This window comes from Bufo gargarizans, unplaced genomic scaffold (assembly GCF_014858855.1).
Source record: "Bufo gargarizans isolate SCDJY-AF-19 unplaced genomic scaffold, ASM1485885v1 original_scaffold_903_pilon, whole genome shotgun sequence".
In the NCBI taxonomy this organism is placed as follows: domain Eukaryota; kingdom Metazoa; phylum Chordata; class Amphibia; order Anura; family Bufonidae; genus Bufo; species Bufo gargarizans.
The window spans coordinates 1-16,202 of NW_025334750.1; the positions used below are offsets into that span (position 1 = coordinate 1).

General features: G+C 54.1%; 1 protein-coding gene across 1 annotated transcript; it reads left to right on the forward strand.

The window, feature by feature from the left end:
- Positions 1-690: 690 nt before the first annotated feature.
- LOC122924217 (protein AMBP-like) lies at positions 691-11,752 on the forward strand (the record flags this gene model as incomplete). The annotated part of the gene is made up of 5 exons (XM_044275138.1): positions 691-882; positions 6,207-6,386; positions 8,458-8,520; positions 8,622-8,700; positions 11,617-11,752. Coding segments are annotated over 5 exons (569 nt in total), but the record flags the coding sequence as incomplete, so codon positions are not given.
- Positions 11,753-16,202: the final 4,450 nt, after the last annotated feature.

The following is a 16,202-nucleotide window of genomic DNA, read 5'->3' on the forward strand; positions in this document are numbered from 1 at the left end:
TCTGTGTGTCCCCTCCTTTGTGTTTCCCCTCCTCTCTGTGTCCCCTCCTCTGTGGTCCTCTCCTCTCTGTGGCCCCTCCTCTATGTGGCCCCTCCTCTCTGTGGCCCCTCCTCTCTGTGGCCCCTCCTCTCTGTGGCCACTCCTCTCTGTGGCCCTCCTCTCTGTGGCCTCTCCTCTCTGTGGCCCCTCCTCTCTGTGGCCCCTCCTCTCTGTGGCCCCTCCTCTCTGTGGCCCCTCCTCTCTGTGTCCCCTCCTCTCTGTGTCCCCTCCTCTTGTGTTTCCCCTCCTCTTCTGTTTCCCCTCCTCTGCTGTGTCCTCTCCTCTGTGTGTTCCTCTCTCTCTGTGGCCCCTCCTCTCTGTGTCCTCCCTCCTCTCTGTGGCCCTCCTCTCTGTGGCCCCTTCCTCTGTGGCCCCTCCTCTCTGTGGCCCCTCCTCTCTGTGGCCCCTCCTCTCTGTGGCCCCTCCTCTCTGTGGCCCCTCCTCTCTGTGGCCCCTCCTCTCTGTGGCCCCTCCTCTCTGTGCACCCTCCTCTCTGTGGCCCCTCCTCTCTGTGTCCCCTCCTCTCTGTGGCCCCTCCTCTCTGTGTCCCCTCCTCTCTGTGTCCCCTCCTCTTTGTGTCCTCTCCTCTCTGTGTCCCCTCCTCTCTGTGTCATCCTCTGCTCCAACTAATCTTTTTTTCTATCCTTTCAGAGCACCATTGTGAAGTTGTGGCGTTGGGAGACCCCAGTGGGACAGAAGTGAGGTGGACATATGACAAGTCTCAGGGCACCTGTATAAGGATCCTACAGAAAGACTCTACAAATGGCATCAACATCTTCAATAGTGAGAAGGAATGCCTGAGCAAGTGCTCCACAATATATGGCTCCCTGTACCCCCCTGGAGGTGAGTTTTCACCCATAAAGTGGTGCACAACATACTAGGGACCCCTGTACCTGCTACAGGAACTGTGGGGGAAAGGATGTGGTGTCCAGAAACACTAGAAAGGTGCTATGAAAAGGACAGTTTGCAGTGCACTAAAGGATGGGCGGGGTGTAGTGTGCTAAAGGATGGACGGGGTGCAGGGCACTAAGGGAAGGACAGGGTGCAGGGCACTAAGGGAAGGACAGGGTGCAGGGCGTTAAGGGAAGGACGGGGTGCAGGGTGTTAAGGGAAGGACAGGGGTGCAGGGTGTTAAGGGAAGGACAGGGTGCAGGGTGTTAAGGGAAGGATGGGGTGCAGGGTGTTAAGGGAAGGACAGGGTGCAGGGTGTTAAGGGAAGGAAGGGGTGCAGGGCGCTAAGGAAAGGACAGGGTTGCAGGGTGTTAAGGGAAGGACGGGGTGCAGGGCGCTAAGGGAAGGACAGGGTGCAGGTCGTTAAGGGAAGGACGGGGTGCAGGGTATTAAGGGAAGGACAGGGTGCAGGGCGTTAAGGGAAGGACAGGGTGCAGGGCGCTAAGGGAAGGACAGGGTGCAGGGTGTTAAGGGAAGGACGGGGTGCAGGGTGTTAAGGGAAGGACTGGATGCAGGGCGCTAAGGGAAGGACGGGGTGCAGGGCGCTAAGGGAAGGACGGGGTGCAGGGCGCTAAGGGAAGGACGGGATGCAGGGCGCTAAGGGAAGGGCGGGGGTGCAGGGCGCTAAGGGAAGGACGGGGTGCAGGGCGCTAAGGGAAGGACGGGGTGCAGGGCGCTAAGGGAAGGACGGGGGTGCAGGGCGCTAAGGGAAGGACAGGGTGCAGGACGCTAAGGGAAGGACGGGATGCAGGGCGCTAAGGGAAGGGCAGGATGCAGGGCGCTAAGGGAAGGGTGGGGTGCAGGGCGCTAAGGGAAGGGTGGGGTGCAGGGCGCTAAGGGAAGGACGGATGCAGGGCGCTAAGGGAAGGACGGGGTGCAGGGCGCTAAGGGAAGGGCGGGGTGCAGGGCGCTAAGGGAAGGACTGGATGCAGGGCGCTAAGGGAAGGACGGGTTGCAGGGTGCTAAGGGAAGGACAGGGTGCAGGGCGCTCTGGGAAGGGTGGGGTGCAGGGCACTAAGGGAAGGGCGGGGTGCAGGGCGCTAAGGGAAGGACGGGGTGCAGGGCGCTAAGGGAAGGACAGGGTGCAGGACGCTAAGGGAAGGACGGGATGCAGGGCGCTAAGGGAAGGGCAGGATGCAGGGCGCTAAGGGAAGGACGGGTTGCAGGGAGCTAAGGGAAGGACAGGGTGCAGGGCGCTAAGGGAAGGGTGAGTTGCAGGGCGCTAAGGGAAGGACGGGGTGCAGGGCGCTAAGGGAAGGACGGGGTGGCAGGGCGCTAAGGGAAGGACAGGGTGCAGGACGCTAAGGGAAGGACGGGATGCAGGGCGCTAAGGGAAGGGCAGGATGCAGGGCGCTAAGGGAAGGGCGGGGTGCAGGGCGCTAAGGGAAGGGGGGGGTGCAGGGCGCTAAGGGAAGGACGGATGCAGGGCGCTAAGGGAAGGACGGGGTGCAGGGCGCTAAGGGAAGGGCGGGGTGCAGGGCGCTAAGGGAAGGACTGGATGCAGGGCGCTAAGGGAAGGACGGGTTGCAGGGTGCTAAGGGAAGGACAGGGTGCAGGGCGCTCTGGGAAGGGTGGGGTGCAGGGCACTAAGGAAAGGACAGGGTGCAGGGTGTTAAGGGAAGGACGGGGTGCAGGGTGTTAAGGGAAGGACTGGATGCAGGGCGCTAAGGGAAGGACGGGGTGCAGGGCGCTAAGGGAAGGGTGAGTTGCAGGGCGCTAAGGGAAGGACGGGGTGCAGGGCGCTAAGGGAAGGACGGGATGCAGGGCGTTAAGGGAAGGATGGGGTGCAGGGCGCTAAGGGAAGGACGGGATGCAGGGCGCTAGGGAAGGACGGGGTGCAGGGCGCTAAGGGAAGGACGGGATGCAGGGCGCTAAGGGAAGGGCGGGGTGCAGGGCGCTAAGGGAAGGACGGGGTGCAGGGCGCTAAGGGAAGGACGGGGTGCAGGGCGCTAAGGGAAGGACGGGGTGCAGGGCGCTAAGGGAAGGACAGGGTGCAGGACGCTAAGGGAAGGACGGGATGCAGGGCGCTAAGGGAAGGGCAGGATGCAGGGCGCTAAGGGAAGGGTGGGGTGCAGGGCGCTAAGGGAAGGGTGGGGTGCAGGGCGCTAAGGGAAGGACGGATGCAGGGCGCTAAGGGAAGGACGGGGTGCAGGGCGCTAAGGGAAGGGCGGGGGTGCAGGGCGCTAAGGGAAGGACTGGATGCAGGGCGCTAAGGGAAGGACGGGTTGCAGGGTGCTAAGGGAAGGACAGGGTGCAGGGCGCTCTGGGAAGGGTGGGGTGCAGGGCACTAAGGGAAGGGCGGGGTGCAGGGCGCTAAGGAAAGGACTGGATGCAGGGCGCTAAGGGAAGGGCGGGATGCAGGGTGCTAAGGGAAGGACAGGGTGCAGGGCGCTATGGGAAGGGTGGGGTGCAGGGCACTAATGGAAGGGCGGGGTGCAGGGCGCTAAGGGAAGGACTGGATGCAGGGCGCTAAGGGAAGGGCGGGATGCAGGGTGCTAAGGGAAGGACAGGGTGCAGGGCGCTATGGGAAGGGTGGGGTGCAGGGCACTAAGGGAAGGGCGGGGTTCAGGGCGCTAAGGTAAGGACGGGGTGCAGGGCGCTAAGGGAAATAAAAGCAATTAGAAGGATTTTGAGCTTTATTCACTTTTTTAAACACAACTGTACTCCCCTTGCCAAATCAGCCCTCATACCTTCTGCTTCAAATGCGCACCTAATTGGCCTTCAAAGCACACGTACACTTCTCCTCTCGCCGCATCGTGCACCCTGGGCCTGTCATCCTCCCCGCCTGCCTGAGTCTGTACCAATACTGAACCCCCAGCCCTAGAAGCCAAACACCCTGCCGCCCACTGACCCCTGTTCCTACACCCCAAGCCTGTAGTGGAGCTGCACCTGACACCCCTACCCCGGAACCCAAACCCGCCAAGCCACACAATAATTGCCCCAAACCCCCAATTAGCTTTTTTGCCATGCCCCCAAACCCGCCTGTCCCTGGGCAGTTAACTTGTGAAAGAAGTAACCCCAATGCTGTCTCACCTGGCTGCCCGGGAGCTGTGAACCCCGAAGCCGATGGTCCTGGTTCCTGTCTTTCATCACTGACACCGCAGGTACATTTCTTCCTGGCGCCGTCACACCGCTGGCGAACTGCCTCCCAGCCTCCGCTATGCTGGATGCGCTCCGCGCATACCCAGGATTCCCTCTTCTTCCTCCACGTGGGTGGGACCAACACTAAGCTGTCCATCAAGCAGGAGAGGCCTGTGCACACTCCCGGCTTCACTGTGCACAGCCTCCTTTCCCACGTCGAGCGAGCCTCCCAGCCACCCCTGAGAGGGGGGAGCCCGCAGTTCCTGGTCCTGTACCCTTGCTGCTGAGGACGGGGGACTCCCCCCACCCTCAAACTGGGTCCAACCGAACCACGCCGGGAGGACCTTGAAGATGCCTGCCTGCTGTTCCCCCTTTGTGGAGGGTCCCTGGAGGTTCTCCTGACCCGGCGCCGAACCCTTGGGGTCTCTTCTGGGCTCAACCGTGCTGGCGGCCGTACCCACCGTGGCCGTCTTGTGCATGGCTGTGGGCTCGCAGTACCCGCCACTTTCCCCTGCAACAGGCCTGCTACCTGCTCCTGTAGCCAACCCGGACCGCGGGCCTCTGCTGCCTCCCGCAGTTGCCGCAAAATCTCCACCACTGCCTGAGACATCTTAAAGCGCTCCGGTTTGCTTGCAGTTCTTGCTCTCCATCAAATTAAAATGGTGCCCGATCCCTTACCTTGCCCCCTTATAAAACCTAAATCCCACCCCCGCTGACCCACCACTTCTAACTGCTCCTTAACCCTTTGCTGGCCGGCCCTTCACCCCAAAACCCATCATGTTGGCCTCCCCTCACTAAAGTCCTAGTCCGGCCTCACTCAAGTTATTTATTAGATATACCCCTAAACAGAACTACCATAAAACAGAATAAAATATCCCAAGAAATGTTAAAAGTTTATATAAGAAAATATATAGTGTCCTAATGCATATTAATTTGTAACATATCTATACATAATAACAAAATAGTGATATCATTTCATTGTCCATCCATAAATACTCATACAAAGTGGACTACCAGATATCAGAAGCATACACAGCTAAGAATACAGACACTCTTGTATCTAACTAGTGGATTTCAGCAGTAGAATATATTAGCAACATGAGCGCCTCATAACCAGATATATCCAATCAACTTACCCTATATGGAAACAGATGCTGCAGTTGGTAACCAGAACTGGAGCCTGTGCACCATCAGTGTTTGTGATACCGCTATATTGGATATGGATGGAAAATGAAATGATATCAAGGTTCCTCTAGGCTTGTGGCCACAGTTGTGTTTTCTGGAGTTTCGTATTCATGGTACCACCACTATTATTACAGAGCCAGTGGGGGGTCATTCATGCACCCTCCATTATACTCATCCAGGAAGGGAAGCTTCTGCACCAACCTCTACTTCATTCCATAAGCAGCAGATACCTATACTGGATCAGTGGCATTTTATTTATGGGTGACTACAGATGTCTGTTAATGGTGGAGCCAGAAGTCAATCTCAACAGATGTCTGGTAACGGTGGAGCCAGGATCCAATATCTACAGATGTCTGGTAATGGTGGAGCCAAGAGGCAACATCCACAGATATCTGCTAATGGTGGAGCCAAATGCCAATATTTACAGATGTCTGGTAATAGTGGAGCCAAATGCCAATATTTACAGATGTCTGGTAATAGTGGAGCCAGAAGTCAATATCTACAGATGTCTAGTAATGGTGGAGCCAGATGTCAATATCCACAGATATCTGGGGATGGTAGAGCCAAGAGCCAATATCTACAGATGTCTGGTAATGGTGGAGCCAGAAGTCAATATCTACAAATGTCTAGTAATGATGGAGCCAGATGTCAATCTCAACAGATGTCTGGTGATGGTGGAGCCAAGAACTAATATCTACAGATGTCTGGTAATAATGGAGCAAGAAGTCAATGTCAACAGATGTGTGGTAATGATGTAGCCAAGAGATAATATCTACAGATGTCTTTTAAATTTTGGATTATTTCCACCATCAGTTATGACACCATACACACTCTGCACCGATGTGGTTTCTTCTTGGTCCAGAATTGATATCTGCTGGATATATTCAGGTATTAGTGGTAACTGTAGCATCACTAACCCTTTGCCTCTTGTACGTTCTTCTTTTCTGTAGCTGCCGTGTGTAACCTCACCCAGGACCAGGGTCCATGTCTAGCCTTGATCTTCATGTGGTATTATGACAAGGAGCAGAATGTCTGTGACTCCTTCTTCTATGGAGGTTGTCAGGGCAATGGGAACAGATTTGAGGACAGGAATGAATGTACCAACCTGTGCGTGGTGAAAAAGAAATCTGGTGAGCCCATCCTGTTGTCTCTGCTGGTTGGGGGGGGGGGGGTCTCTAGAGGTTGTCATTGAGTAGTAGTTGTATTGTACTCTATGACGGTTTGGAAGAAGGACTTGTCATATGGTCCCGCTTTGTGTCCATGTCCAGTTTTGATGGTGTCACTGCAGCTTTTTGTGAAAGTGGCCTAATAGACATGGAAGAGCCTGGGGCTCATATGACAAAAATTATTAAGGGATAATTTGTAGTTAAAGATGTTACAATATCAAAGTCAATCATCACTAATCACATCCCACGGAGATCACTTATCAATGTACAATGATGTCATCATTGGAACCTAAAAGCAGGGGTGGGGTTAATAGTGTAGAATTGGTTAATCAATGGAGCTTTATGGAGGGTCATCAATGTGGAATGAGGTCATCACTGAAGCCTAAAGTGGAGAGAGTGGTCATTAGTGTAGAATAAGGTCATCACTGGGGAATTATGGAAGGGTGAAGGGGCATTAATGTGGAATGAGGTCATCACTGGGGCTTTATGGAGAGTTAATCAGTGTACAGTGAGGTCATCACTGGGGTCTAAAGTGGAGGAAGTGGTCATTAATGTAGAATATGGTTATTACCGGGGCCTTAGAGGGGATGAAGGGGTCATCAATGTAGAATAAGATCATTACTGGGACTTTATCAAGGGTGGAGGCTCATCACTGGGGATTATAACAATGGTGAAACATCATTTAGAGGTCACATGGACACTTGTCGAGAGTGAGTGTGGGTGCGGTGAAGTTAGAATGGTAAGAAGAGTGTGGAGTGAGATCACTGCCGAGAAATGACTGCAAGATTGAATGAATGTGGAGAGATGAGTGTTGGGTGAGGTCAGAATTAGGCAAGATGAGTGTGGGGTGAGGTCAGAGGTGGGCGAGATGAGTGTGGGGTGAAATGAGTGTGGGGTGAGGTCAGAGGTGGGCGAGATGAGTGTGGGGTGAGGTCAGAGGTGGGCGAGATGAGTGTGGGGTGAGGTCAGAGGTATGCGAGATGAGTGTGAGGTGAGGTCAGAGGTGGGCGAGATGAGTGTGGGGTGAGATGAGTGTGGGGTGAGGTCAGAGGTGGGCAAGATGAGTGTGGGGTGAGGTCACAGGTGGGCGAGATGAGTTTGGGTTGAGGTCCAGTGGGGGGCGAGATGAGTGTGGGGTGAGGTCACGGGTGGGAAAGATCAGTGTAGGGTGAGGTCACAGGTGGGCAAAATTAGTGTGGGGTGAGGTCAAAGTCGACATGAGTGTGGGGTGAGGTCAAAGTCGATATGAGTGTGGGGCGAGGTCATAGGTGGGCAAGATTAGTGTGCAGTGAGGTCGAGGTCGGTAAGATGAGTATGGTGTGAGGTTTTTATCAAGGGTGGAGGCTCATCACTGAGGATTATAACAATGGTGAAACATAATTTAGAGGTCACTCTAAATTATGGACACTTGCCGAGAGGGAGTGTGGGTGCGGTGAAGTTAGAATGGTAAGAAGAGTGTGGAGTGAGATCACTGCCGAGAAATTACAGCAATATTGACTGAATGTGGAGAGATGAGTGTTGGGTGAGGTCAGAATTAGGCAAGATGAGTGTGGGGTGAGGTCAGAGGTGGGCGAGATGAGTGTGGGGTGAGGTCAGAGGTGGGCCAGATGAGTGTGGGGTGAGGTCAGAGGTGGGTGGGATGAGTGTTGGTTGAGGTCCGAATTAGGCAAGATGAGTGTGGGGTGAGGTCAGAGGTGGGCGAGATGAGTGTGGGGTGAGGTCAGAGGTGGGTGAGATGAGTGTTGGGTGAGGTCAGAATTAGGCAAGATGAGTGTGGGGTGAGGTCAGAGGTGGGCCAGATGAGTGTGGGGTGAGGTCAGAGGTGGGCCAGATGAGTGTGGGGTGAGGTCAGAGGTGGGCGAGATGAGTGTGGGGTGAGGTCAGAGGTGGGCCAGATGAGTGTGGGGTGAGGTTTGGGTTGAGGTGAGTGTAGGGTGAGGTCACAGGTGGGCGAGATGAGTGTGGGGTGAGGTCAGAGGTGGGCGAGATCAGTGTGGGGCAATTTTAACTTATGCCTGTATCTTCTGGTTTCCAGGGAAGTCTGGCGCCCTTGATGCAGCTCAGGACTCAGAGCCCACGAATTCAGGATCAGATGCAGGTACTCCCATCAGCTCCTGAGCAAGGAGCATGACCTATACATACTGCAGGTACTGATGAGGATTATTTCTTCACTCACCTGAGTGTGGTCTGTCTCCACAGGTCTCATTATCGGTGTCATCTTTGGAGTCATTTTTGGCATCGCTTTTCTCGTCACACTTGGGCTGTACTTGGTCCAGAGGTGAGTTCTGATCTTCTGCCTCCAGATCACAGGGGCGACACAGGGGCACTGCCAGAGGAGGGACAAGGCAGGGGCCAAACAGGGGCACTGCCAGAGAAGGGAAGAGGCAGGGGCGACACATGGGCACTGCCAGAGGGAAGAGGCAGGAGGCACTGCTGAAGAAGGGAAGAGGCAGGGGCAACACAGGGGCACTGCCAGAGGAGGGAAGAGGCAGGAGGCACTGACGGAGAAGGGAAGAGGCAGGGGCGACACAGAGGCACTGCCAGAGGAGGGAAGAGGCAGGAGGTACTGACGGAGAAGGGAAGAGGCAGGGGCGACACAGGGGCACTGCCAGAGGAGGGAAGAGGCAGGAGGCACTGACGGAGAAGGGAAGAGGCAGGGGCGACACAGGGGCACTGCCAGAGGAGGGAAGAGGCAGGAGGCACTGATGGAGAAGGGCAGAGGCAGGGGCGACACAGGGGCACTGCCAGAGGGCAGAGGCAGGAGGCACTGACGGAGAAGGGAAGAGGCAGGGGCGACACAGGGGCACTTTCAGAGGAGGGAAGAGGCAGGAGGCACTGACTGAGAAGGGAAGAGGCAGGGGCGACACAGGGGCACTGCCAGAGGAGGGAAGAGGCAGGAGGCACTGACGGAGAAGGGAAGAGGCAGGGGCAACACAGGGGCACTGCCAGAGGAGGGAAGAGGCAGGAGGCACTGACGGAGAAGGGAAGAGGCAGGGGCAACACAGGGGCACTGCCAGAGGAGGGAAGAGGCAGGAGGCACTGACGGAGAAGGGAAGAGGCAGGGGCGACACAGGGGCACTGCCAGAGGGAAGAGGCAGAAGGCACTGCTGGAGAAGGGAAGAGGCAGGGGCAACACAGGGGCACTTTCAGAGGAGGGAAGAGGCAGGAGGCACTGACTGAGAAGAGAAGAGGCAGGGGCGACACAGGGGCACTACCAGAGGAGGGAAGAGGCAGGAGGCACTGACGGAGAAGGGAAGAGGCAGGGGCAACACAGGGGCACTGCCAGAGGAGGGAAGAGGCAGGAGGCACTGACGGAGAAGGGCAGAGGCAGGGGCGACACAGGGGCACTGCCAGAGGAGGGAAGAGGCAGGAGGCACTGACGGAGAAGGGAAGAGGCAGGGGCGACACAGGGGCACTGCCAGAGGAGGGAAGAGGCAGGAGGCACTGACGGAGAAGGGAAGAGGCAGGGGCGACACAGGGGCACTGCCAGAGGGCAGAGGCAGGAGGCACTGACGGAGAAGGGAAGAGGCAGGGGTGACACAGGGGCACTGCCAGAGAAGGGAAGAGGCAGGAGGCACTGACGGAGAAGGGAAGAGGCAGGGGCGACACAGGGGCACTGCCAGAGGAGGGACAAGGCAGGGGCCAAACAGGGGCACTGCCAGAGAAGGGAAGAGGCAGGGGCGACACAGGGGCACTGCCAGAGGGAAGAGGCAGGAGGCACTGCTGGAGAAGGGAAGAGGCAGGGGCAACACAGGGGCACTGCCAGAGGAGGGAAGAGGCAGGAGGCACTGACTGAGAAGGGAAGAGGCAGGGGCGACACAGGGGCACTGCCAGAGGAGGGAAGAGGCAGGAGGCACTGACTGAGAAGGGAAGAGGCAGGGGCAACACAGGGGCACTGCCAGAGGAGGGAAGAGGCAGGAGGCACTGACGGAGAAGGGCAGAGGCAGGGGCGACACAGGGGCACTGCCAGAGGAGGGAAGAGGCAGGAGGCACTGACGGAGAAGGGAAGAGGCAGGGGCAACACAGGGGCACTGCCAGAGGAGGGAAGAGGCAGGAGGCACTGACGGAGAAGGGCAGAGGCAGGGGCGACACAGGGGCACTGCCAAAGGAGGGAAGAGGCAGGAGGCACTGACGGAGAAGGGAAGAGGCAGGGGCGACACAGGGGCACTGCCAGAGGAGAGAAGAGGCAGGGGGCACTGCCAGAAGAGGGAAGAGGCAGGGGCACTGACGGAGAAGGGAAGAGGCAGGGGCGACACAGGGGCACTGCCAGAGGAGGGAAGAGGCAGGAGGCACTGACGGAGAAGGGAAGAGGCAGGGGCGACACCGGGGCACTGCCAGAGGGCAGAGGCAGGAGGCACTGACGGAGAAGGGAAGAGGCAGGGGTGACACAGGGGCACTGCCAGAGGAGGGAAGAGGCAGGAGGCACTGACGGAGAAGGGAAGAGGCAGGGGCAACACAGGGGCACTGCCAGAGGAGGGAAGAGGCAGGAGGCACTGACGGAGAAGGGAAGAGGCAGGGGCGACACAGGGGCACTGCCAGAGGAGAGAAGAGGCAGGGGGCACTGCCAGAAGAGGGAAGAGGCAGGGGCACTGCCAGAAGAGGGACAAGGAAGGGGCCAAACAGGGGCCCTGCCATAGGAGGGAAGAGGCAGGGGCCACGCGCGGATACTCCTGCAGCCATATCCCCGATCCTGGCACAATAGCAGTAGGTTTGTCTTGAGGCTGATAACTGCAAAAAATAATTTATGGCACAAAATAAATCAGCAATTACTAAAAAGAAGCTAAAATGATACCTCTGCTATATATGCATACATAATACACGGGGAACTCCTACTGAGGTCACAGCCAGAATATATCTCTTACTTATTAGCACTGAGCTCTATAGCTGTGTGGTTAAGGTTTCTGCCTGATGTAGATGGTGCCGAGTTTGAAACTGAGCAGAAACACATGGTGTCCCCAACAGCCAAAAGCTTGATTATATATATAATCAGATAACACAGAGCAGTGTTAGTGTGGGAAAGGTGGCAACCCTACCTCCTCAGGCCTTGCTTTCCCATCTCCTGATCTGCTCCCCCGTCTGGGGTGCGTCCCCTCCTGCTGACAGTGCCCACCGTACGCCCGGTGTTTGGGGTGACTGGAGGGCTCTGACCGGGCAGCGCCCCGAGTGACATCTTATTATTCTTCTATCATTACAGGAAGAAGTTAAAGAAGCAGAAGCACCAGCCCGTGCCGGCCACCGAGATGAAGTAAAGGGAATGAAAATCTTTTATACCAGAAATTTCTACAATAAAATGTAAAAGGAAAAACTTGTGTGAGCTGCCTGCTGTATAAACATTGAGGGCCTGCCCCGCGGGGGTCAGCAGATGGGAGCATAACCCCCAGCATCCAAAGCCTAAGGATACACGCACACGACGTGAAAGAAAAAAAATATTCAAAACTGATGAATTTCATTGGTTTAATTTTTTTGAGCATCCCAACCCCTGCAGTGCCCCCAGTATCTATAATGCCCCCCATAGTAGCCCCGGTACAGATAAGGTCCACATTGTATGTAAAATCCCCCAATAGCATTAAGAACAGCTCAGTCTGGCCGTGAAAATTACCACTAGGACATGATGGCCGCTATTCACTGTGTGAACAGAACCAGAAACATTGTGTGAACAGAACCATAGACGGTAGAGGTTCTATAAACATTGTGTGAACAGAACCATAGACGGTAGAGGTTCTATAAACATTGTGTGAACAGAACCATAGACGGTAGAGGTTCTATAAACATTGTGTGAACAGAACCATAGACGGTAGAGGTTCTATAAACATTGTGTGTACAGAACCATAGACGGCAGAGGTTCTCAAAACATTGTGTGAACAGAACCATAGACGGCAGAGGTTCTAAAAACACTGTATGAACAGAACCATAGACGGCAGAGGTTCTGAAAACATTGTGTGAACAGAACCATAGACCGCAGAGGTTCTGAAAACATTGTATGAACAGAACCATAGACGGCAGAGGTTCTGAAAACACTGTGTGAACAGAACCATAGACGGCAGAGGTTCTAAAAACATTGTGTGAACAGAACCATAGACGGCAGAGGTTCTGAAAACACAGTGTGAACAGAACCATAGACGGCAGAGGTTCTAAAAACACTGTGTGAACAGAACCATAGACGGCAGAGGTTCTCAAAACATTGTGCGAACAGAACCATAGACGGCAGAGGTTCTGAAATCACTGTGTGAACAGAACCATAGACGGCAGAGGTTCTGAAAACACCGTGTGAACAGAACCATAGACGGCAGAGGTTCTAAAAACATTGTGTGAACAGAACCATAGACGGCAGAGGTTCTAAAAACATTGTGTGAACAGAACCATAGACGGCAGAGGTTCTAAAAACACTGTGTGAACAGAACTATAGAACGCAGAGGTTCTGAAAACATTGTGTGAACAGAACCATAGACGGCAGAGGTTCTGAAAACACTGTGTGAACAGAACCATAGACGGCAGAGGTTCTAAAAACATTGTGTGAACAGAACCATAGACGGAAGAGGTTCTGATAACACAGTGTAAACAGAACCATAGACCGCAGAGGTTCTAAAAACATTGTGTGAACAGAACCATAGACCGCAGAGGTTCTGAAAACATTGTGTGAACAGAACCATAGACGGAAGAGGTTCTGATAACACCGTGTGAACAGAACCATAGACGGCAGAGGTTCTGATAACACTGTGTGAACAGAACCATAGACCGCAGAGGTTCTAAAAACATTGTGTGAACAGAACCATAGACAGCAGAGGTTCTGAAAACACTGTGTGAACAGAACCATAGACCGCAGAGGTTCTGAAAACATTGTGTGAACAGAACCATAGACCGCAGAGGTTCTGAAAACATTGTGTGAACAGAACCATAGACCGCAGAGGTTCTGAAAACATTGTGTGAACAGAACCATAGACATCAGAGGTTCTGAAAACACTGTGTGAACAGAACCATAGACGGCAGAGGTTCTGAAAACATTGTGTGAACAGAACCATAGATGGCAGAGGTTCTGATAACACCGTGTGAACAGAACCATAGACCGCAGAGGTTCTGAAAACATTGTGTGAACAGAACCATAGACGGCAGAGGTTCTGATAACACAGTGTGAACAGAACCATAGACAGCAGAGGTTCTGAAAACACAGTTTGAACAGAACCATAGACGGCAGAGGTTCTGATAACACAGTGTGAACAGAACCATAGACAGCAGAGGTTCTGAAAACATTGTGTGAACAGAACCATAGACCGCAGAGGTTCTAAAAACATTGTGTGAACAGAACCATAGAACGCAGAGGTTCTAAAAACATTGTGTGAACAGAACCATAGACGGCAGAGGTTCTGAAAACATTGTGTGAACAGAACCATAGACCGCAGAGGTTCTGATAACACCGTGTGAACAGAACCATAGACGGCAGAGGTTCTGATGTAAGCCATGTACCGGGGTGGGCTCCCCAGAATACAGCGAAGTCACAGACAAGGAAAGTGACACTGACACCAGCTTACTATGCAAGAACAGAAACTTTACTTAGACAACGAGTAATAACATAAGAACAATACAAAAATGCATAGAAAACGCTATATCCCGGACCCAGTGTCAATGTCCCTGCCCACTGGACAGGCCTAGCCGATGGCAGACACAGCAGAGCCTGCAAGTCGTGCTGTGCCGCTACAGAGGACACCCCTAGCCAATGGCAAACGCAGCAGAGCCTGCAAGTCAATAACTGCGCTGCAGTCCAGTACAGTACAGCCTAGCAAAACGATCTAATCCTAACTAACTAACTAATGCTAGGCCTAGGCTAGTCTCTGTAACTTCAGGCGCCACACAATATAACAATCAGTAACCAGGTGTACTGACCTGCGTCCTTTCTGGGCCCGAGGATGCAGCCTACCAGGGATAGCCACCAACCAAGCCTTCTGTCCACACACTGAACTGGTCTTCCTGGGACAACTTCTCTTTCAAAAGAGCTGGATTCAGTCAGGGTATAACAGCTACTCTCCTTTTTCTGAGTGTCCATTAACTGCCAGACATCCGCAAGCCAGGATGTAATCGGATTCAGTCTCTCACAGCACAATCCTTCCACCATGTCAGATCACCACTTCCTGGTTCACTCACAGGCAGCAGCATGAGGCAGCAGCATGAGTCATCAGCATGAGTCATCATTTGCATATTCAAATCTCAGTGTGCTGCTGTAGCTGCAAAACAGTGGCCTCTAGTGCCCGGAATGCCAAATGACAGTTCAAGTACAGACATTATGCAAAAATAGCTGTTTCACAATCTCACATGCCACCCCACTAGAAGTTGTCGCCCTTAGCAACTCTCCCCATGCAAACTCATCCTGAGCATAGCGCTGTGGAGGCACACCAGCAAAGGGCCTTGCTGACCTTCTCAGATTGGGGGTTTCAGAAATACTGGGGACATCAGGCATATTTGGCAAGAGAGGAGCTGTTGATTGCTCAGCATTGCATCTGGGTGGCAAACCTGCCACGGCCGGAACCTCTGTGGACACTTGAGCAGGGACGACCCACCATTACTCCTCTTCCTCGTCTGAGGGACTTTCCTCCATTCCCTGAGTGTGAGGAGGCACCCCCTCTACGCACACAGGCTCATCAAAATTGCAACATCTTAACATATTATGGTGTAAGTTCCATGAGGGTCCCCCTGTCCCTACTGGCTCTACCTCATGGACCGAGATTGCGGGGTCTAACCTTCTCTTCACCGTGTATGGAACTGCCTCCCACCGTCCATCCAACTTTCCTGACGGCCGTTTGGCTTTGAGGATCACCCGATCACCAGAGACATACCCATCTTTCTGCACTGGTCTTGGGTTAGGGTGTACCACCTGTCCAAGGCGCTCCTCCACAACCTTGTGTACAGCTCTCAGCCGGTGGCGGTGCTCCTGCACCCATGCGGTGGTACTTCTCAGTGGGGGCTCCATCGGATTAGGCATGTAGAGATCTTCAATCTCCTGTCCAGCTCATCTAAACATGAGCATATGTGGAGAGTATCCAGTGGTACTGTGTACTCTGTTATTATAGGCCCACATCAACTCAGGTAGGTATGCGGGCCACTGGGCTTTTTGACTGTCTTCCAGAGTCCGCAGCATCTGAAGCAAGGTGCGATTGAAGCGTTCGCACGCCCTGTTTCCTTGTGGGTAATATGGAGTGTTTCGGGAGCGTTCAATCCCATACAGTTGGTACAGTTCATTCATTAGAGTACCCTGAAAGCATGCTCCCTGGTCAGAATGTATCCTCACCCGAACACCTGTATAAAGTGTTTACAGACGGCTTTGGCGTCCGACTCTGCGGTTTAGTCTCTGGTGGGCACACCCACCGTATACTTGGTAAAGTGATCTGTCATAACTAGATAGTACGAGTGTCCCGAGTTAGGATATCCGATCTGTACATAATCGATCATCAGAAGTTCTAGGGGCGCTGATGTGCGGATGGTCTGCACAGGAGCCTGCTGTTCAGTGCTCTTACTCAACCCACAGGATCAACACTTAAGACATGCCGTGGCCACCATGTCGGCCAGATCTGGACAGTACACCAGCCGTTGGAGCCACTTGAACATTTTGTCGCTCCCGAAATGAGCTCACTTTTCATGAGATTCTCTGGTGGCCTCCGGTCCCAAGGACATCGGAATGACAATCTGTTGCCGGTACTGCAGCTCTGACTGTAAGTAAGTGATCTGGCACAGGAGGCCCTGAGTAATTGTCAGCTTGTCCTACTGCCTTAACAACTTCTGACCCTCTGGGTC